Raw genomic sequence first — 22,872 nt, 5'->3', positions numbered from 1 at the left:
ACTTTCAGCTACTGAGAGGGTGTGTGTGTGTGTGTGTGTGTGTGTGTGTGTGTGTGTGTGTGTGTGTGGACGGGGGGGCATGCAGCCTGCAGCTGTTGTGCACAGCCAGCTTCAGGGGCCCAGGAATGCTGTCAAGCAGGATTGCGGTCATGGATGCTAATTAACCCAGCTGAAAATGAATATTCCCGATCAGCTGGTTCTTACGCTGTGAGGTTTTTGGTTCAGGTTGAATGGCTCTGGATGCCTATACCTCACAAAGGAGGGGGTGTGAGATTATCACGTTCCAGGGCCAATTAGAGATGTTTACCTGGTGCACTTTGAAGCTCTCTGCTGACAGAAGAATAGCTTCCTCTTGGCCACCCAAGTTGGGTGGCAGGTCTTGTTACAAATCCTGTGTAACCTGGATAAAAAGATGGTTTTATGGTCTGTAAAAGATCACAAAAATAAGACTTAATGGTATCATAGGCCACATTTAACTCCATATTATGAAGACAATGTAAAAATACAAGTAAATCTTCACCTGTTATGTATCTGAAAAGTTGAGCAGGCTACAGCAGATGGTTAAATATAAAGATATGTGGCTGTTTTCTTCACACTATGGTGTTTTTATGTGTTTGAGTTCCCAGTGGCTCACGCTTCACCTTCACTTACAGAGGTAATGATTGTAAACTGAACTCTTAAACCCAATTTATGTTGTTGTTGGGGGATTTTTTTATATTAAAAGATATATGTTCCACACCACAGGGTTTGTAGGCTTACACCACCTTGTTGGGATCAATGAATTCAATCATTTAAATACAGACCGTTTTTAAAAATGCTTAGAAAATCGCGTCCTCTGGTGTCTCGGAGGTCCAGCGTGCGCAGTGCTGCCTTCACAGATCCTGGAAATACACCAACTAACCGGAAAGACCACTCTTTTTTTTTTTACTCTGAATATATTAGGCTATAAATTGGACAGGGCGGGGTTAGAGGAAGTCTGCCTACTTTTGAGATTTAAAAAAAATATATATTTTAGTTTAATTATTTTTGCTTCATTTTTGCTTCATATGCATCAAAAGACGACTAAACACGGCTGATTTAATATGATCATTTTATTAACAGGACATAATACATATCAAGTTGTCATTGTTATAAATATTTGTGTGTGTTTTGTTTGTTTGTTTTGCGATAGCATACATTCTTAAACCTTAATCCATCATCAGTAGTAGCTGTTATTTACTCAGCCTTTACTGACTACAGTAAGGATACAAAGAGATCCCGCCTGAGGGAGTTGGGGATTTCGTGCGGTACGTGAATGCATCCCAGAATCCCGTTTTTTTTAAGAGGGCTGATGTCATTTTCAAAACTTAACTCACACTCCTCAAGTCAACGCGGCGAGTCGCACACCTCCTGCTCTCTCGTGAAGTCCTCCCTCATGTCTGTCGGAGCGCACTGAGAAAAGAAAAAAGAAGTCGGGGAGGTGAAAGAAACACCAAGTTCTGTGGAAGAAGCGAACAGGGAGAATTTTTTAGAGCAGAAAGCCCGGGACCAGAGCCCCTCTCTCTGTGGGCAAAGGCGGCTGAACTTTTTTTTTTCTTTTTTTTTTTTTCCTTCAAACGGGAAAAAAATGAATCGGAGCTTTAATAAGTCGCAACCTCTGCGAAATCCTAACTGCAACGCTGTGGAAGTGAAAAGCAAGGTGAGTGGAAACTTGAAAGCCCTGCTTGGTGGTGGCGTTGGTGGATAGGATTCGGGGGGATTAAAATAATAATAATAATGATAAATGTTCACATGGCTGTCCCGTCACGGAGCCGGAGTTGGTCGGACGGTGTGCAGCCTACGCCACATAACTATTTCCGCTTTTTTCCCCGTGAGTTGTGCGGGGAAAGTTACAGGTTCTGGATGTTTCTCTCATTTGCAGTGATTGTTTGCTTCTTACTTCCGATCCAGATTGTGCTGATTTGACTTTTTCTATCCCGATGCTGCTGTGGGTGGTTGATGGAGGGGGGCTGGGTAGGTGGGTAACGGGGTTGTTTTTGAAGCACCTAGTTCTCCAGATTTCCTACAGCAACAAAGTTTCCACCTGTTAAAATCAGACGTTGCATTAGTTGCACTGAGTTTTTGTCTTGCTACACAGTATCAGCCTAGCTCTTTGTTTTGGATCATTTTTTTAAACGCTGACAGACTAATGGACACACAAACATCAAGTGGATTGCCAAGATTTCAAGTGTTATGTCTCAATGGAGTGCCCTGATTTATGAAGCTTTTCATCTCAACACGTACACAATACATCCACATGAGCTATGCGGTTCTTATTTAAGTTTATACTGTAGAGGAAGAGTTTTATTTTTGTTTTGTTTTTTTATTACACAAGTGACAGTTTGTGTGGGCTCTGTGAAGAACTACCAGCTGACACTCATCACTTGTGAACCCCACAATGATTGCTGGTGACCTGCATTCTAATCCAGTGTTTCTGATTTATTTATTTGTGAGTATTCGCATGTGTTCACACCTGAGGGTTAAAGGGAGAGATGGGCAAGTGGTGCAAAAGGTGACTCATTCACTCCTGAGTTGTTTCCACCTTTTGGCCGCCCAGTTTCAGTGGGGTGGTGGACAGATGGAGCACAGATGCTCTGATGGTGACAGGTGGGTGAGCATGTACTTACACAGAAACGGCCAAAAAAGGGGAGTAGTGTTTGTGTGTGTGTAGGTGGGTTTTTTGTTCTTTTTGTTGTTTTGCCTTTTTTTTGCTGCAGGGTTTGTTCCACAGAGACAGGAGTGGTCACTCCGTGGCTGCCGCAGATTGTTTGTGGGTGGGACTGGCACGCCAGGAGCTCTGTGGCTAGAACAGACAGGTCCACGGCGTCACCACGGCACACCGTCATGCCACGACGTCACACGTTTCCACTTTTGGATCAGATGTGACTCATCCCTCTCCGTCACGTCACTTTAAGCAGTTTCACATTTTGTTCTACTTCGTCAGGTTGTGTTTTGTTTTGATCCGTTTGGGGTGTGTTGGGAGCTCTAACACCCTTCCCTCATGTTCCCTCATGTTCCCTCATCTCCCTCAGTGAAGAAATTAAGCGTGTTGATGAAAGAAAGCTGATGATTTGGAGAGAAAGTGACTGTTGTGGGTCTTTTAAAGCACACTGACAGTTGAGGACATTTGAATACCTGTAAAGGGAAATCTTATCTGTTACATAGCTCTGCCACAGTCTGGGCCTCTGAAGGCACAGAGGAGCAGGATCAGCTACACGTAATTCAGTTCATCATTTAGTAGTAAATAAAGATACGATATCCTCACAATACTTTGGTCGCATTACAATATTATTGCAGTTTTAAACATTTTGCAATGTTCTGAGTGTTGCAGTAATATGTAATGCAATCTATCATCATTTTCAAACTGCAGATTATGTCCTCAAAGTTAAACTTTGTCAGTGTTTGTTTTATCCAATAAGATAAAGTTATCTTGCTCTTTCTTTCCTGTAGAATGAGATTTTCCTGACTGCCAACACTGGCACTAAAAGCGTGCTGTAAATGTAACCTAATACTTTACTTTAATGAGTAACAGTAGTTAAATTTTTAAGTAATACACAGAATATGAAATGAAATAAAAGTTATAAAACATAAACAAGACCCATTGATGAGGTTTGGGACTCATAAATTGTGTAACACTCAACAAGACTTACCTTCTCATGTAAACGCGAACAAAACAAAAAAATACACACTAAAATTTATACAGGCTTCCTGCCTTCTCATTAGATACAGATATGTTTCCATAACAATAAAGAAACAAGAAATATCCAAAGCCAAACGACTTATTTACAGACTCGAATCATCCTCGCATTCACATTTGTTTTGTTTTTATATAGTTGTGTAAACTTGTGCCGTGACAAACAGGTTTTCATTTCCTCTACGTAGTTACTGTAAAGTTGTAATAGTTACTGTTGGTTCCTACAGCCACTTTATTAAACATGGAGTTCTCTCTCAGTACGTGGAGTTTTTGTATGACTCGAAACTACCTCTGATAGGAGAAAGATGCCGGTTCAATTGCAGACGGAGACGCAAATCGCTTCTTTGGTTGCAACAGGAGGGAAAAAAAAAAAATCTCCCAAGTCAAACGCATGCAACTGGTCGCTGCGGTGACCTTTTTGTGATTAAGGAAGCCCCCAAAAGTAGCTTTTGAGTGTCTTTGGGCGCAGTTGAACATTTGAGCAGGCATTTTTGTTATGTGATTACTTTCTTTAAACCAAAAAAAATGTCTAAATAATTTGTTAAGCAGAAGCAAACATGGCCTTTAGGTGCACTCCCTTTTTAATAATCGTATGCCAAATAACCAGGGGTGCACATAAGTGGTCAGCATGTGCACATTTGCTGTCAAAATAAAAGACGCGCACCAGATAAGAAGTTGCAACGCGCGTTTGCGTACATATAAAAGGCACTGTTTTTGTCCGCTAGAGTGGGATTTTCACGGCATATTCTGCACCACATCTCTGTGCGTTCATCATTTGTTTGAAGCCAGCTCACCTCCTGCAACCACTTTTCCGAGAATACGCGCTTCTTTTGCGGTTCGGACTCTTTCTGACATTTCTTTGGAGGTGGAGGAACACCAAAGTAATTGCTTAAAGGAGCTTGCTTCTTTGACATCTTTAGGAGTTCTAAACAAATGTACGTCCTCCTCCAGAAAATCTTATGTGTGCAAACGCGCGTTGCAACTTCTTATCTGGTGTGCGTCTTTTATTTTGACAGCGAATGCGCACCTGCGGACCACTTATGTGCACCCCTGCAAATAACGCTCTAGAGAGAAAAATGTCTGTTATGAAGACGCTGCAGAAATGCTGAGGTACATTCAGATTTCCATAAGTGTCACTAGTGTGTCAGGAGTGTTACATATGTGATTGATTGCTGTTGTGTGACTGGTTCTTACTGGTTCATGTTTTTTGGGGGGTTTTTTGTTTTGTTTTGTTTTGTTTTTTTTCCTTTGAGAGGAATCTGTTTCTGTGATAAGCTTATCAGGGCTAACACTGGAGGTGTCTGGCTGCCTGTCACTGAGGCCGCAGCCAGGAGCTGCTGGTTTCACTCACATCAAGCTCTTATCAGAGTGTTTTAGGAGATGTAGGGGGGTGAGTGGAGTGGGGTCCTGTGGTTCTCCTTTATTATATAGTTTTACTTATTCGTCTTTTAAAATCCTGGGAGCCTGTAGGTGGTTTCTGAGGTGAGTTACCCCGACTTACAGAATATTAGGTAAGGAAAAAGCCAACGTTGGCCAGAGACAAGAAGTCGGTTATCTTCCATTTTCTTCAGTGTGTCAGTTAAAAGGCTCCAGACATGTTTCAGCCTGTCGGACGTCACTCTGCAGCAGTAGGCCAGCGGGGCAAGTGATGTCATGTTTGTAGTGGTGTGCTCTAAGAGTCGAGGTTTAGCACTGAGGCCCGTGATTAATCGCGCCGTGTTCAGACTTGCTCATACCTGAGGGCCGGGTTCTGCTGGTTCAAACAGATTTCTTTTTTCAGACTGATCACGTGCTGCACTAAGAGAGCAGTCGCATTCAGAGGATAGTGATACGCACAAGTATAATTATGATGTGGAGCGTAGCATATGATGTCTTTTAGAGTTGACTATAGTATATGCGCGCCTCGGATTCACTTTCCTCGATGCTAACAGCACCTACTTCACTCTGACGAACCTGCTTGTCTGCTTGTTGTGTCATTGTAATGCAGGCTGAGGTTTATGAGCTGAAGGTGGGTGGCAGGTTTTCAAAATGCAGCCTCACACATTTGCCTTGCCTGCTGTCTTGAGTCAGCCTGGCAGCAAATTACACCCGGTATCCCCCTAAGTCTCCTCACACGCCGCCTCTTAAATTTATGTGTCATCTTCTAATTACAGAGCTGGTTAATGTATCCCCCCCAGCTCTTCTTCTTCTTTCCAGTCAGTATGCTGCTGCTCTGCTATGTCAGCAGTTTTCCTCTTCTCCCTCCTCCTCCTGCTCCATGATCATCTCCCCACTCTTCTCCTCTGCTGTCAGCTTCCCTCAGCTGTGAGCTGATGATTACAGTAACAAACAGCGCCTTAGTCTACAAATTACTACTCTGATTCAGACCCCGGTGCTGCCACTGCTGCTGTCTGTTGTTGTAGATTATTGTGCCGTGCTTCTGCGCCTCAGTCGTGCCTTTGTGTGCTTGTCTCAGTCACATGATGACCTTGTCGTGACCCTCAGGCACGCTCTCGTTGGCGATACAGTGGCCTACCCAGGAAAAGCTGAAGCCCAGTTGTTCAAGTCTGTGCTTTTGTGTATAAATAGTGGGTGGGAGGAGTGGCTGCCTGCTACTGTCATGCATATCTACCTGAATTCTGCTATTGTATAGCGACCTGCTTTCCATTTCCTGGTGTTTTCAGGCAGTGCGCGACCAAAATTTGTTTTCTCGGTGATACGATCTTGATGTGCAGAGTAGCACGTAAAGCTACAGCGTTTCCCCCAGGAAATGATTTAGCTGAGATGGAGAACCACCCAGACCCTGATGCATCTTATCCGGTTATAATTTTAGCCAGTGTAGGAAGATCCCAACAGCAGGCACAGATGTAAAGGAACTGGGCCTGTGTTTTAGGGAATGTGCTCATTCAGCTTCTTGCAGATAAGTAAAGTAGAAGACTGGTGTGCTCGGTATATGAAGGCCATCTAGTAAATGTCAGCCTAGCTTTGTATAAAGACTGAGATGATGTCTCAGTTCTCAGAATTGTGACACGCATGAAGTGAGAGGCTGCAAATGCACTTGTGGGTCCTTCCATGTTGGCCCTTCAGATGCTTCACAGCTGACCATCTCAGATGTGGCTGAAAATATTCCAGGGAAAAGAAAGACCTCTTATAGGAATTGTGCAAAATTTCATGACCCTAATGTTGTTAGTTTCTTTCTTCTTTTTTTTTCTCCAAGTATTTTGATGGATGAAGTTGAGGTGGGTTTACTTTTTTCTTTTTTCAAATCTAAAAAGCTACTTGAGCTAGGTGCTGCAAATGTTTTAGGGTAAGTATCTAGAACTCTCTCTGTGAATGTTGACTCTCTGGAGTGTAGTTTAGTTTTATATACAAGGCACAGAATATTCATTAAAACAGTACAAATAAGGTGAATGGTTTCAGAGCCCAAAAAATGGGCTGGATTTTTTATACCAATATTGCTGTTTGGTGATTTATTTATTTTTTAATCCAATTCATTTCATCCAAATTCAGTGTGAAGTCTGGTGCTGACTTTTCTCCTTTTTTCCTGGTTTGTTTTGGGAATTATGCATAATTCCTACTGAGGAGTGCATCTTTCCCCTGGAACTTTCTCCTAGTGACAAAAATTGGTTCTTCTCTTCCAATCCACTATGTATGCAAGATGGCGACCACTGAGGGTTAGAAGTTTGCAGCTTTTGCATTTATTTTGCTGTTGGCTACATCATCTGAGTCCTTTGAGATCATCTGGAGTCTTCATGTTGTAATGTGCTCAAAGTACTGCAAATTTAGAGACACAGAATGGATATTGCTTTATTCAGAGATCTTAGGAGTCATTTCTAGGGCATTATCCTTCAAGTGTAGTTGTTTAAGCCTAAAGAGTGAAATCAATTACAAAAGGCAACACAAATGACAACAGTTTAAAAGCATCTGCACCAATGAAAAAAGTTAAAATAAGCCCATCAACATTGGATCTTGGAAGAAAACAGTTGTTAAGTTTTGATATCTACAGTTTGCTGAGAAAATGTCTCTTTCAAAGAGTAATTCACCGACCAATGAATCATCGCTGTGAGGGTTCAATCATCACAAAATATCATTGGGCAAGATACCGAACCCCAACGCATGCAGTGGAGTGTAAATGTGTGTTAATTCAATTTGGTGTTATTTATACATTGCCTCAAGGCACTTGTGTTAGTTAGAAAGCACTTCGGTAGAAAAAGCATAGAAAAGATAGGAACCAGTTAATCTACTATTTACAAGGAGAGGCCTCTGATATTAAAAAGATAAATCAAGGTTGCACAGCTGCCTGCTATGGTGACCTCTGGTTAATAAGGGAGAATCTGAAAGTAACCTTATTCTCATGATTAAGAAGTTTAAGTATCTGAGTTATTAATCACTGGTTTGTTTATACATTCTGGGAAATGCACTCATTCATTTCCTTGCCAGAAGTTTGATAATAAAACTTTGAGATTTGTCAGTTCAGTACAAAGCTGCAGACACCTTAGCTTAGCATAAAACCCAGAGAAAAGGGGAACAGGGCGAGTTTAATTAGCTTTTTCTACACCTTATATAAACAAGACACGGACTGAGATTTACAGGTGACGGTAGAGGGATTTTCACACCTTCATACTGCTGATGTAAGCATTTTTTAGTTGTAGCTTTAGCACAGTTACAGAGATATCAGTCGTCAGCTAACTCCACTGAAAGTGTTTTTGTTCTGTATTTCCTGAAGGTTTCATGTTGTGTAATCCAGTTGTTTGGAAAGTTACGCTGCTCTTGCGGTATTTAAAGTAGCGTTGCAGAGAATCACAGCTGATTCAGTTTGTTTACTGCTTCAGGAAAAAGCCTTCCTTTCTGGGTGCTTTATGTTACATAAGGTCACAACCACATGCTCGGTGAACTTCCACCCTGTGACTTTTATGTGGGAAAAGTCAGAATCCCAGTTTCCTCGTCCTGTTTGGTTGTCCCTCTCACAGCTCCTCTTTTGATTATTGCTTTTTTTTTTTTCCCCTCTCTTCTCAGTATGGGGCAGAGTTTCGCCGGTTCTCGGTGGATCGGGTCAAGCCCGGCAAGTTTGAGGAGTTCTACAAACTCATCCTGCATATCCACCGCATCGCCAACATGGAAGTGATGATTGGTTACGCCGACGTTCACGGCGACCTGCTCCCGATCAACAACGACGACAACTTCGTCAAGGCGGTCTCAACCGCTCACCCGCTCCTCAGGATCTTCATACAGAGACAAGGTAAGCTGATCCACACTGTGTGATTTCCTTCGCCTCTTTATACCCCGCAGATTACGTCTTTAATACTAGTTTAAATATTTCTTTTCAAATGTCCTCCAACTGGTAAACCTACCAAACAATCAACTGTTGCATTAACTGTGTCTTGGGCTGCAATTATGGTGCTGACTAGAATCAAGTTTCCCCACTGAATATTTCCTGGTCCAATTATGAGGGCTTTTTGTTTACTTCATGCCGGGCCTTCTGTGTGTGTCTGTATATGTGCTTTTGTGTTTCCGGCTCTCTTATTGGCTGGATAAGTTTCAGTCTGCCTCTGTCTGCCTTGGTAAGTCCTGTGCCTGATCCAGAGGAAGCCCTCGCAGGCATATGAAAACACACTCACGCACACACACAAACACACACACGCACACAGACCAGTGTCTCGGCAGTCCCATAGAAATCAGGTCATTGAGCAAAGGCCTGTATCCCGGCATACCAGACATTACTGAGAGACAAAAGATCTGCATGAAAAGAGAGACTCCTTACCGGGCTCTCTCCGTTTGTGTGTGTGCATGTGCTGGTGTATTTGTTCAAACACAACACCACGGCACTCTCAATGGGAACCAACTCCTAGTCTCTCTTGCTCTCTCACTGATCCCAACTCTGGAGAGGGTCTCGACTGCTGCCAGCCAGCCATCGAGCATACAAATGAATCTATCACCATTCACGTCTATTCATACCCACAATCCTCCTTGGAATGTCCCTCGCTCGGTTGTGTAATGAACGGGTTCACTCCAGGGTATTGTTTTAATTGTCAACCAGTGGTTCAAAAAACAAAAAGATATCCACCGATTTCCAGCAAGAAACCAGGTTGAGATATTTGAGAGGTCCAATCAGAGTGTGAGTCACCATCTCGAGAGATCAAATGGCCAGACCAAAACCAACTAACTGTAAGTTGGCTCATAAGTCATCCTGCAGTAATGTTTGACTTAAAAATAAAGGCTCATTCGACCAGTCAGGTCGCATAAGTGTAACACCTGAAAGCCATAATTTGTGTCCTTGTGGTTTAGCTGACATGTCATGCATTACTTCTCACTGTCCTGCTGCTTATCTAAGTGTCTATATTCCTCTGGTGATGCATTTAATTCTCATGAATATTCCCCCTTGCTGGCATCTTCCAGAGCATTTAATACAAAGGGGAAATTCCCTCAAACACCAGAAGGACAGAGGAGTCTTTGCTGATAGAGATTTGGCTGCTCTTATTGTGGGAAGGGGCGTATTTAGTGCTATTATGGTGGTGAACTGCTGACGTGGTTTAGAGGAATTTGCATTGTTGTGACTGATGTTGAAACAGTCGCAGCATCCTAATGGCTCATTTATGCTCGCTGCAGTGGTTGCTTTGGACACCAGTGATGATGCCGCATCCATTTATACTTGCTTTTAAGGCGCTTTTGTCTCAAAGTTGCAGACATCTCCCTCCATGGGGAATCTGGGAGTCCCTGTGTCATAGAAATACCTCCACAGGTGGACATGCTTGACAGTCTTGGCTTAAGCTCAGCTGTTAGAAAAATTAAGAGATGCATAACTGGGCGAAAAAACAGCAAAGTGCAACTCGTGCCAACGGGTATGATGTCACTTTTATCATCCATTGCTGTTCACACGCAGGAGAATGGGAAGTATAAATGGGCCCCGTCGCTGGGATTCTCTTGACAATGTGGATGTCATGACCATGTAGTTGTTCTACTTTCCAAACTGTCTTGAGTCCCCTATGAAGAAGTGCAGTGGTGCTCATACCAGACTAGAACATACCTCCTACCTGTGCACAGAGCCTTCCTCGCATTCAGTGTCTGATGTTGAAATTTACGTCACTCGACTTTTCACAAATGAAATTGTAACACTGGTCTTTGTATAGTCTATTGTTAAGTGCTGGACAAAGAGTTGTGTGTGTTTGACAGCGTGAGTACCTTACGCCTGAGAGAAGATGCCCCTATAACCAGTGTAGTGGCATGGGAAAGTGTGTGTGTGGACTGTATCAGTCAGTACCAGCCTGTTAGTGCGGGTCATCAGTGGTGTCGCCACATTACTTCTGTCTGCTCAGATGAAAGGCTTCACACACACATTAAAACAGTGTGACTCACCATCCAGTCACAGCAGGGGGATTGTGTTTAACCTCAACCAGCCGTGCCTTTCATATTGATCTAGACATGAAAATAAAATCTTAATTATAGAATTTAAAAAGTTACAGCACTGGATGGCATGTGTAGTTGTTTCATAGATGCAGTTTATAATGGAAAACTTTAAAAGCTTTAGGGAGGGGAAAAAACATAAAATCGTGCCCTGACATACCAGTGTTGTGTTTTGGTCTAAAGGGCTTATGATTAATAACTCAAAATCTTTGTACTTCATTGCTCAGACAGACGCTCCCTTCCACCACTTGACTGGTCATCTGTCTGGGTTTGTGTGTGCGCACTTACCTTTTCAGTGTTGCTCCATTTAACAGTGGGTATTTTGAATGTGCCCATGTCTCTTTCATCTACCTGATACTCCCCTGCCAGGCTTACATTTCCATTGTTGGTAAAACTGCTTCAGCACGTGCCACAGTTTTGTGGTGGTGCAGTGACGGTGATGCTGATGGTACCAGTTACTGCCCGTAGGTGCTGATGGCAGCATTTTTTTTTTTTTTTTTTAGTGGTAAACTTCACCTGCAGAGTACAGGGTTACACTTTGTGGTTTTTGTCTAAGTAGCCTCTCATTACAGGGTGCTTGTATTTAATCATAGCAAAGAGAAGATAATTGTTAAGATTGTGGAGTGAACTGAGAGATCTTTGATGTCCGCTTTTGAGTTTACAGAAGGTGATTTCGATTGCTGTCGTTGTCGGGCGGGCTAGACTCTTAAATACTTGCCAAGCGCAAAGAATAGAGGCAAACAAGTGATTGGGGGGTGTAATAGGACACATGAGAAGATATGAGTTGGAGGAGTTCTGTATGCCAAGTTGTTCTGCTTCTCTCCAGTGTGTGAGCAGCTCGTTGTTGCCAACTAATGACTCTAAATTGGGATCTCATTTTGGGGATAATACATACAGTGACTCCTGTACCCTCTTGTTTTCTCAGCTTTTGCTTTCCAGTTTAATACGTCAGTAACTCCTACAGTGTTCCAGCACGTCTGACGTATTGTCAGATGTTTATGGTGCGCTTATCTAGGGAAACTGCAGAAGTACTAACTGCCCATTCATATTCTGTCTCAAAACAATGCAAATTAAGATACAGATACGCCTAAGAGGGGAACACTGCCTACACTGATGTCAGCATTTCACCAGCTTCTGTTTATTTATTTTTCTTCTATTAAAGTGGATCTATTCATATGCTTTTCACTATTCTTTGTCATTAGATGTATGGTTACAATACAGCAAAAGTTTCAAATAATGTCAGCATATAGTCCCCAAGCTCAGGCTTCACACTTCTCCGAATGCTTTCAGGCAGTTTTTTGTTTTGTTTTGGTTTGGTTTTTTTTAATTTTTTATTAAATCCTTGAATGTGTATGATGCAGAAGAAAGGAGATCGTCCTGCTATGATCATCTCAGCACCCAGCTCCGTCTTCCTTCAGTGTTCCATTTGTGGTCAGCCAAACTTGTTTTACATTGTGGGCCACATACAGCCCACTTTATTCTTAAGTGAGCCAGTGAAACCTCCCTGTTCTATCACTGTTTAGAAGTTTAACTGCACATTTAATCCCAGACACATCTTGATATAAGAAAAGAACTGCTTTTACAACAGTGTGTTGTAACGATCTGTTGCTGGTAGTAAATGAAAGAAATCTAGAAGCACAACTCTTTGCCCAGATTGGGCAATTTTTGTTAATTAGCAGAAAATGACCTTTTATTTTTTAAGAAATCTTTAGTAGATGGCAGGGAAAATAAAACTGGAACTTTTCTGTCTTTTAACGGTTTATTATTTGGTCATGTTGATATAGTATGAAAGGCAACGTGAGAAGTCCTTATCAGTAGGAAATGACGTAAAACTCCTGAAAATGCAGCTAATCGTTCAAAAGTTATGCCCTCCTTCACATTTTCCAAAGCTTTGGGGTCTTTGTTGGGCCAATTCTGGCCCCTGGGCCTCAAGTTTGACACCACTGCTCTAAAAGAAGACGAAGGAGCTAAAACAGCCTGGGCTGCGCCGAAGAGCAGTGCGCCATGAATCACACAAAATTACTCTAACAGAGTCTAAGAATGTAAAATGTGGAGCTGAAAATGAGTGTAATAAGTTCCCCATAAATTAACAGAAATATTAACTGACCCCTGTTGATCGACACAACATTGGACAGAATCTATCCAAGCAGTCTCTGGAGTATAACAGGAACTGCACATGAAGGCTTTTAATGTGCTGAAAAGCTTTGAGAGCTGGCAGGCTTCAGCGCCGTCTTGCAGGTAGTGGTGCACAGCTACTAATTTTCCACACTACAGTAATGACTCTACTAATCGTGATGAGGGTCTTTAATGATTTGTGTACACTGGATTACAAGTAGGGTTCAAACGAGGACATGCATGTTGAATTATATTGAAACTGTACCTGCACTTACACCATGGCAGACACAATCTGCGTCTATCCAAGCAAAGCACATTCCTGTTTTTAAAGGGCTGGTTTTTGGGGAGGGGGGGGGACTGCAGTTGGTTTTGTAGACGATGCCAGTGGCCTGCACACAGACTAAACTTTCAACAGTGACAAGAGACCCCTTTTTGGCAAAGGGCTGAAAGTTTAAATAAATAGATCTGTCGAGGTGAGCCAAGGTTGTGTCTGAGCCTGCTGAGCGCTGGGGGTTTACAGCTCCGGCAACCCAGCTGCTCTCCCCACCTGTGAAAACTACGATCAGATACCACCATTGGCCAAACTAAAGAAAGATGTGGCACCACAGCACAAATAGAAAAAGAAAAAGCGGTGGCCTGTATCAGCAGCTGTGCCAGTTACAGCTGAGCTGTGCAGACATCCAGACTGAGGCTGTTACACAACAGCTTGGACTGCACAGTTGCTTGGAGATCAAAGAAAATAAAAAAATTTATATTTCTGAAAGTCTCCACTTTGCAGATTTCCCACAGATGACCTTTTATTTACTTTTTTCTCCTAACACAACTACAGAGCTGTCATACAGTAAAGTTACACAGTTTAAAGGGAGTACAACAGGAAGAACTAATGCTGCCTGCTGAAATTGCTTGAGTGGAAGGGTTATTAATTGTTTTAGCATAAGAATCACTTTAATGAGGTGCTTCTGTTCATTGCAAACTGTTGACATCAAATTGTGAGGGGGGAGGAACATATGGGAGGTTAAAAATCGACTTTCTTTCATCCCAGACGAAGACTTTTGAAATTAATCACAGATGAATCAAAGGAGGAGTCTTTGTCACAACAATGTGTTTTGTGGTATCTGGTGCACACACCATGCAGTGTTTGCTACTAATTTAACTTCTATTTGAGGCAGATGGGGTTGCACACATAAAAGAGGCACACATGTTCTGCAGATATTTTAATTGTGAAGTACTTGATGAACAACTGGGTAGAGCTATTCGGCTGCTTTTTCAGTCTGCAGAGCAAACAGACTACATTCGAGTCCACCTGTCGCGATGGTTTGGGTGAGCGCGGGGTGTTGGCAAATTAACTTTCTCCACCAGGATGATCCTCTTTGGAGGAGTGGCTAAATGATATTGAGGACCATCACATCGGCAACCAGGCCAGCCAAGCCAAGCGGTGGAAAACATGTGATGGAAGGTCCAGGGTGAGTTAGTTAGAAGGAAATGATCTTTCCAAACAAGACTGAAGGGATTCCCCCCCCTAGTAAAGTCAGGGATGATTTTGTTATTGCCTCCAAATATACTTGCAGCCAAAGTAAGCCTGAGTGTGGGAATCATGGGGATGTTGGTGATATGGGTGAGGCCCACAGGTTTGACCTTAACCAAACCAGCCCTGACCTTTCCCACTCTGGAGTCACTGTGACAAAGAGCAGGAGCTCTGCTCAAACTAAAACCACACTCAGCAACCTGCATACACATCCCCTCCTCACTTACCCTGTCTCAGTTTTTCATAATGTGATAGAAAATGATTACATTTCTGTTGTTAAATTACAGAAACACTTATCAAAGAGAAGATATTAGGTAGAATTTAAAAAGGAAAAAATGTTGATGTGCTAAAAGGTGGTTAAACTTTTAAGGGTTTATGCCTTCGTGGTGACGGCATAAATCCTTAAATATTACCATGGAGATGAATTTCTTATCGTGGTTTTTGTCTCAAGTCTCATTTATTATTACCGAACATTACATCAGTTTCAATTTTATTTCTATACCACATTTAAAAAGACCAAGGCACATCAAAGTGCTTCACACAAGTACAGCAGTACGGGATTACAACAATAGAAGAACAAAGAAAATACAGTTATCACTTGATAGCCTTTTCTTCTCTCATAAACCACCTGCCTAGTCTTGTGTGGGATCCCCTCACTGAGCCAAAACGGCTCTACCTCATCGAGGCATAGACGCGGGTCATCGTGGGTCCTGCTGTGGTGTCTGGCACTGGGATTATCCTGGTCCTGTGTGGTGCCAGGGACATGATGGAGCTGTGGAGTGCGCTTATTTCGGTGCGATTGGTAGAGTTTGGCCATCGAGTCATCACTTTGGTCTCATTCTTGTATTTGTTGAGTCGTTTTTGCAGTTTGCACGAGGCATTGTCCTTCTGGGAAGGCTAGTCTTTCTGTAGTATGGCGTGATTGGTCTTTAGCACCAGTGTGGTACATTTTCCCAGCAGAACATTGCATTAAAAAAAAAAAAAAAAAAAAAAAAAAAAGTGGTCTATTTGTTGGGCCTCATCTGCGTATATTTTCTGAAATGAGGTTCTCAATTGCATCCCAAAAGTATAAATTTGTTCCAAACCAGTTACTGTAAAGATTCCACCATGCGGGTCTTTATAGTAGCTTTTCTACATTTTTAGAGCCCCTTCCTTTTGCAGTGATCCTTACAGCCTCTCTGTGCTGCTGTTTTGGTCAACTGCAGAGATCCTGTCAGCACATCTGGCCACTCTCACACCATGGCCAAAGGGCTTCTGAGAACACGTGCATGCACGTGTGTACTTTTGTCCACATGTCCCCGTTCACAGCCTTTGATCCATGTGGGCAAGAGAGAGTCACCTCAGTAATTGGCATTGGCTGTGTTTTCCAGGACGCCTCTCTAAGCTGATTTAGTCCTAAAGACACCAGATTAGAGTAGATGTTTTGATTAGTTCAGCATTTATTCCTGCCAGTGCAGCTTTCTTTTTTCCAGTTTCATCTTCTGTGCTCAGTTTCATTTCAAATGCCACTCGGTGGATTAATAACTCTCATTCCAGTGAACTGCCTCGATGGCCCGAAACCATCCTTTTCCTCATTCCAGTGCATCTATTTTGGTCGCGCAAAGGCACTGCCTCATTGCTCGGCCTTTAGTGTGCTTTTGTGACTCCCATTTGTCGTGTCATTAAGAATGACTTTCAGTATCATCTATTGTGCTGGAGCCTCAAGTACCTCGTCCCTTTGTTTTTGGCACCACAGCGCAGCCCCTGGCTCTGCGATGAAGGTTCAGTGGAAGGGGCTGCTGTGAAATAACAACCCGACACACTGCATATGGCTCTAAAGAGGAAAGAGTGGCTGTCATTTAATCTGTTTTTTCTTTCTTCCCTTGTCTTTTTCTTTGTTACAATTCTCCTCTCTTTTGCTTTCTCTTTTCCTGAGAACAGATGTAAAAGTGCGGTTTCTGCACGGATGGCAGCAAAACTATAGTATCTGATCATCTCGGTATGTGTTCAAGTATTTTACTTAAGGTAGCTCCAGCCAGTCCTCATTCTTTTCACGTTAGCGCTTAAGCATGACTCAGTCGTCAAGGGCAAAGAGGGGAGAAAACCACAGCAGACAGTGGGGAGTCGCCCTGACAGTAAGACAGACAAACAGGCAGGAAAGGGGGAAGGAAGGAGAGACAGCCGGGCAGGTTGAGTCCACCTCTATCCTGTGGTCTGGCTCTTATCCTCTTTTCCAATCTGAGCCAACAGAAATTAGCAATTTTTAGGAAAAGGAGAAAAAGAATCCAAGCTTTTTAGGTTTAATTTCAACAACAGTACAGGACAAAAAGACTTTTTTATTAGTGCTTTTTGAAAGCTTTAAACAGATACTTTGATGTCACATCTGTGTGACATTCAGAGGGCAGCAGCATGGGAAAAGGTTTCATGGATCAGTCCCTATCAGAAATATGAAGCCTTGCCTCTACTGGGGGGGTGCTGTGCCATAAAACCGTGTGTAGTTCTTGTGTATATGTGGGCGACACAATAAAACCTGTGTGTGGCCTTTTTCTGTGTCTTCACACAAAGCCAGCTATAGTTAAAGTGTGATTAAGATCCCTGCTTCCTGCCAGGAGCAGGACAGAGCGACAATAGCCATGTCTGATGGGGGTGGACAACAGAGCCACGGCAAACCAGCTTGCATGACGCTGTAAATCGTGTCAGCTGGCAGGAAAAAAAGAGATGGACGTGCTCATGAGAATGCACTAAAGCGACAGCACAACAATGTTAACCATGCAGCCAGTCAGGAAGTGCATCATTTTATGATGACTGCACCAGAGGCCGGGCTTGCGCTTGACCCGTAACAAAAGCACTTCTTACTGTCGAATGCATACTTTCCTACGTGATCGACAGTCACCACGCAGCGCTTCGCTGTGTTCTCAAGACCTGGGAGGGAAAGTCCTGCTTTTTTTAATGAAACTTTCAAGGGTTGTTGCATTTGTCAAAGCTGTATTCGTGTTTGTGTTTGCTAAGTCTCTGTTTTCATTTTGGTTTACGACCTCACTTTGAACTGCGCCCCCGCTCTCCCGCGATGAAGTTTCCAGACATTGTGGGAGAGCGTCTGTGTCAGGGCACCCATCCCGAACATCTGCTTGCCACTTACGACGGGCATTTTAATTGATTTTTATTTTTGCCTTTGAAAAGTCTGGAGTCAGCATTGCTCCTTTTATCAAATTGTCCGAAAAGTAAAAGTAAAATCGATCAGATGTTTTACTCTCTCTGACAGGCACGTTTCCGCGAGGACACAGCTGATTTGCAGTTCTTCATATGGGTGAAAATGAACTCCATACACAGCTGGTTTCAATTTAAAAATCCCATCACACCTCGACAGAGTGTCTGTTATGACTACTCCTCCTTTTTTTTTTTTTTTTTTTTTTTAAACTCAGGGCCTCTGAAATTGAATTCATCCTGCGTGCACATAAACCTCTAGAGAGCCGGGCTCTGGAAATGTGATGGATGTCATGAACATAGCCGGTCCTTCGGAGACAAACAAACAACTTCCTAAGTCACTACCAGCAGCATGAACCTTCAAAGAGCATAAACGAGCCTGTCCTTTCCCCTGGTTTATGGCCGGGAAGTGGAATGAGATCCTGTCACATGTGTGACTTTGAATATCCCAACAGTTTGTGGGTTTCTGTTCTCCGTTTATGTGTTTGTTTGGAAGCTGTTTTAAGAATCATTTCTACAGCTTTGTTTTTGTGTTTTCAGCTTGACTCTTATATAAATTCTTTCAGGCAATCATGACTCATGTCATCCAAACAGATAGTATCTTGGTCTTTTTTGGGGGGAGGGGAGCATATGGAAAAATACACTATGATACACTCGACTGAGTAAAAGTACTACATTTTATTTTATTTTCTGCTCCCCGCTGCCGCCAGTTGCCCTGTGCATTTGTTTTCATTCAACACCTTACAGAAGTGACGATGCATGGTCTGGCTCTGATACCGAAATTTAGCACAGATTGATTTTTGTGTGACTCTGTATTCAGAAATAACAACGTTATTCAGTCGATACCCTAAAACGTGCTGCTTTCGGTACCCTACGTAATGATCTGTTTGGCGTTGACTAAGCAGACAGAGATGAGTGATGGCAAATTTCACATTTAATACCAACAAATTGGGAGCAAAGGAAGTGTGTGTTTGGCAAGCATTCGTGACCAGTTTACAGTTGTCAACATGTCTGTCACAGTTGGCAAAGTAGCTTTAACTTGTGTGTCCCTACACATGCACGTACTCGTTTGCCTTCCTTGACATTGTTTCCTTTTTTCCCCTCCATTCCTGATGGCTACACCTGGTTGAAGGGAGGTTCAGGTGTGCCATACAGACAGATTGTATATGTGGGTTTGAGTTTGATCTCTGAGCAGGATGGCAAACATCTGTAGTCCCCAAGATGTCAAACTAGTCCCTCTATAACAGTTACATCCGTCAGCCTTATCTCCAGCAATGAATCAGACCTAAATGATGGATGATGATGATGAGTTCCTTCAGCCAGGACACAGACAGACCGAGAGTGGTCAAATACAAGAATGCAGTGGAAAATTCCCAGGCAAAGTTTGGACCGAACCGTGAGCAAAGTGAGGGAAGAGGGTGAAGATTTGGGGTTAGAGAGAGCGGGGAATATGGCCGCTGGGTGGGTGTTAGTGGGTTTTCAAGGGAGGAGTCGCTGGTTTGGTGCAGAGACAGCTCGCTGCAGTTCCTCCTTAATTACAGCTCTGCTGAAGGACAAGGCCAGGCATGCTCTGAGTGTGCTGCTGTGTATGTGTGCAGCAGTGGAAAACGCACACTCACATGTGAATGTTATGAACACAGCTGCAAGCTTGAGCAAAGGATTTGTGTCCTTTTTGAGGAAATCCCATCATCAAAGCGTGCAAGATAGCTCTAAGTGTATGCGGCAGTCTGCAGTGCAATTATCAGCTCAAAACCCTGGACTTGGCTTCAGTGTAGTTTTATATTTGTTCGGTTTTCTCCACCTGGTGAAAAGCTTTTGGATTCATTTCAAATTTGAACTTTAAAGTTAAAGCTACTGCGCATTTCGAGGCTTCGTGACATCTTGAGCTATGAGAAGTGTTTGCTAGCTAGCACAACATCAACCTAGTTTAGCCTCTGCAAAGAGTTATTTTGGGAGTCCATAATTACAAAGGGAGGGACTGACTATGCTTCTCGAGAGCTCAGCCACAGAAACGCACTCCCCACGGGCAGAGCCACTCAGCTAACTCCAAGTTAGCTGTGTCCTGGCTACAGAAACGGTTCTGTGGTGACCCGTAGTAGCATGGCTAACATGAATGTGATAAACAAGTAGATTGCACTTAACACTTCGATTTAAAATTTATAGGTATCTTGCAGATGCACTAAACATGCAGACTCACTCTTTCAGATCAAACTGGGGAGCAAAGAAACTTTATTTTCCCTATTTGATGACCCTGGTGTGGTCCCCGAGGCCAAAGTCATACAGCGCTAAATCCACCAAACTTTAAAGCCTATGCAAACATATGGGAGGACTGTAGGGTGCCTGTTTATTATTTTTGTAGGTTTCTGGTGTTTGGTTACTGAACCTCGCTAACAGTGGTGTCAGTAAATGTGAGGCTAGCAGAGCATGCACACACTTAACACGCACACAGTCACCAGTGTGTCTTATGCACACTGTAAAGATCAAGCCTGTAGTCATGTTTGTGTCACAGCACATTTCATATATGTGTAGTTTCGTTTTGTTTTTCCACTCTACGCTTAAAGCGGTTGGAGCTGGTTCCGCTGAGAGGGAGTGCAGTGTTTCTTTAGGGTTGTGTACTTTTCTTGTATTCCCATGTGGCCAAGCCACACTGATGAATTAAGAGGCCATTTCGTTGTTTGTTTTAAGTGGAAAGGGGGGGGCTGGATTTCTGAGTTTGAACTTTTTTGATTGTCCCTGGTGAGGAAAACACTCCTGTTTGTTGTTTAGCCCCAACAGATTCCATAATTGATATTTTTTGTATAATTTATTTTTATGTTATATCATATATTACTTATATTTTACTCACATCTGGTTGTTAAAGGGGTATGTGAGTGTGTGTGTGATTTTTAGGTAGCTAAAATACAGTACATTGTCTTATATAGGTCATGAGGCTATAACAATGAGACAAGCTGTCATGCCCCTGCGACTCTGGCTGTTATTCAGCCATAACATTCAAAGTCACGATTTGATTGGCTACAATTGTGCTTGAAGCCTTTTATGATTGGCCATCACAAATCACCAGAGCCTGACAGTGGCCCCTGCAACATGCATCAAGTAAACCCCAATTAACCTCTGATGTCCATGATTTAGCAGAGGGAGCGTTAGCAATATTTAAGTTGTAGTGGATACAACACTTTCTTTTTTTTCTTTTTTTAGCAGCTGTGTATTTGTCACACAGGATGTGAGAGCTTCTCAAATGGCACTTGTGCATCTTTTAATATAATCTTGCAAAGACCAAGCTTGAAGTCTCATAAACATGGTTTACTTTTTGAGCCCATTCGGGGATGCAGTCAGCACCGAAACACCAATAAATTCCCACAAAGGTTTTAGGAAAAAGCCCTCCTCTTCATCTGATCTTATGAGCAGAACAAAAACACACACCGTGAGAAGACACTGCCCCCTTCTCCCAACCACCATCCCCCGTTCTCTAAACATGTGGGCCACGAGTCGGTGGTTGAATCAGGCCAACTCAGCAGTTCAGGACGGGAGAGGAAGGAAAAGAATGGAGGAGGGGAGGAATGAGCCCTGACTCTTGTCCTGGTACGAATTGTGTCCTAGAGACTCCCAGAAACAATGGTTACTGACAGCTCATGTGGAAATACTCCCACAGACAGTTTTGACATGGTATGTGAGAGAGAGGGAAGAGAGGAGAGGCGAGTACTGACTCTTTTAGCTGTAGCTAGCTGTGAGATGAAGTAAACCGCAAATGAAATCAGTGAAGCAAAGCAGGGGCAGGAAAAACCAAGGATATGTGTCACCGTGCACAGGAAGTTTTCTGTTATGCTGTGTGGTTGTGTAAGAGTTGATGTTTCAGGTGCTATCTTTCAGGAAGATGGAAGAGGGGGGCCTGTCCAAGCTTGCAGAGGATTTTCCCAATCACACTCCATAGCAATGGTGGTGGTGGGGGGGGGCATTCAGTTGGAGGCTGATTGACCCCTTTTTCATGACTCACTAGAGCTCAATGAGTTTGCTCACATTAAGGGAATGGTTGAGTACGTAGCAGTGCAAATCTCACACTGAGGCTTAAGACTGGAGCCGTCCGGCTGCATCGAATGTGGACAAGTAGTCCAAGTTCTGCTTCAGCTATCGGTTAACTTTAGAGAAAATAAGCACAGTTGACTGGACGTGATTGCTGCATACTCGTCTGCTTGGATAAGAATGAAAAGCGCGGGAGATGAACGTCTCCAGAGGCAACTTCAAAACAAAGGCTCCCTTTTCCTGTGAGTTGATGTAAGACCCTCTCAGCACGAAGTCTTATTTGAAGAGAGGCAGAATCGCCCTTCCTCGGTTTCTCTTTGTGCGTTTCCCCTGAGCCGTCCGTTTACAGAAACAAAACTGGTGCGCAGGCAAAACGACGACTTGTCCTCAGCTGTTTACACAAGAGCTGTTATCAATTTTTCACATGCCTGTTTGTGCACTTACTTCCTTACCTGCCCGCCTTAATCGTCACAACCTCCGGTGTGTCCTGGCCCATCTGCAGAATGTTTGTATCTGCATGTGAGCTCCAGAGAGACCATAATCCTCCTAGTCTGCCTGTCGTCTGTCACCTGCAGCTGATAAAAGATTAGGTTTAAAAGGTTGGGAAGGATGAAGCAGAAGGTCATGAAAACGGCAGAAGAGGTCTTCAAGAGTTCATTTGTGGTGTTTGAGATCACACAGATTGTATCATGAAGTATTTGAAGTAGCCTCTGTAAAAGAGTTCTGTTAAACTAAAATGGTTATAGGTTCCAAGCTATCTGTTTATTATTTTAGCTGCTGAGTGCTAATAGGTTGATTATATGGATAAAATTGGAAAATTTGGATTCATTTATACTGCTGTTTTAGTTGATGGTCGTGGTGCTGCATTTGTCCATGCATTTGAAGGAAGTTGGCTTCCAGAGACTGCATTTGGATCAGGACGTCTATATGTGTTAATACT

General features: G+C 43.0%; 1 protein-coding gene across 1 annotated transcript in view; it reads left to right on the top strand.

Moving 5' to 3' along the window:
* Window positions 1-1,325: 1,325 nt before the first annotated feature.
* The window catches only part of pard6gb (par-6 family cell polarity regulator gamma b), a 35,825-nt gene continuing 14,278 nt past the window's right edge, over window positions 1,326-22,872 (top strand). The window contains exons 1-2 of the mRNA XM_003444089.5: window positions 1,326-1,678; window positions 8,708-8,930. Coding sequence (XP_003444137.1) covers window positions 1,607-1,678; window positions 8,708-8,930 — 295 coding nt within the window. The 5' untranslated portion in view covers window positions 1,326-1,606. The remainder of the gene's footprint in view (window positions 1,679-8,707; window positions 8,931-22,872) is intronic.

This window comes from Oreochromis niloticus, linkage group LG22, assembly GCF_001858045.2.
Source record: "Oreochromis niloticus isolate F11D_XX linkage group LG22, O_niloticus_UMD_NMBU, whole genome shotgun sequence".
In the NCBI taxonomy this organism is placed as follows: domain Eukaryota; kingdom Metazoa; phylum Chordata; class Actinopteri; order Cichliformes; family Cichlidae; genus Oreochromis; species Oreochromis niloticus.
The sequence above is the reverse complement of the archived record's forward strand: the minus strand, read 5'-3'. Positions and strand labels throughout refer to the sequence as shown.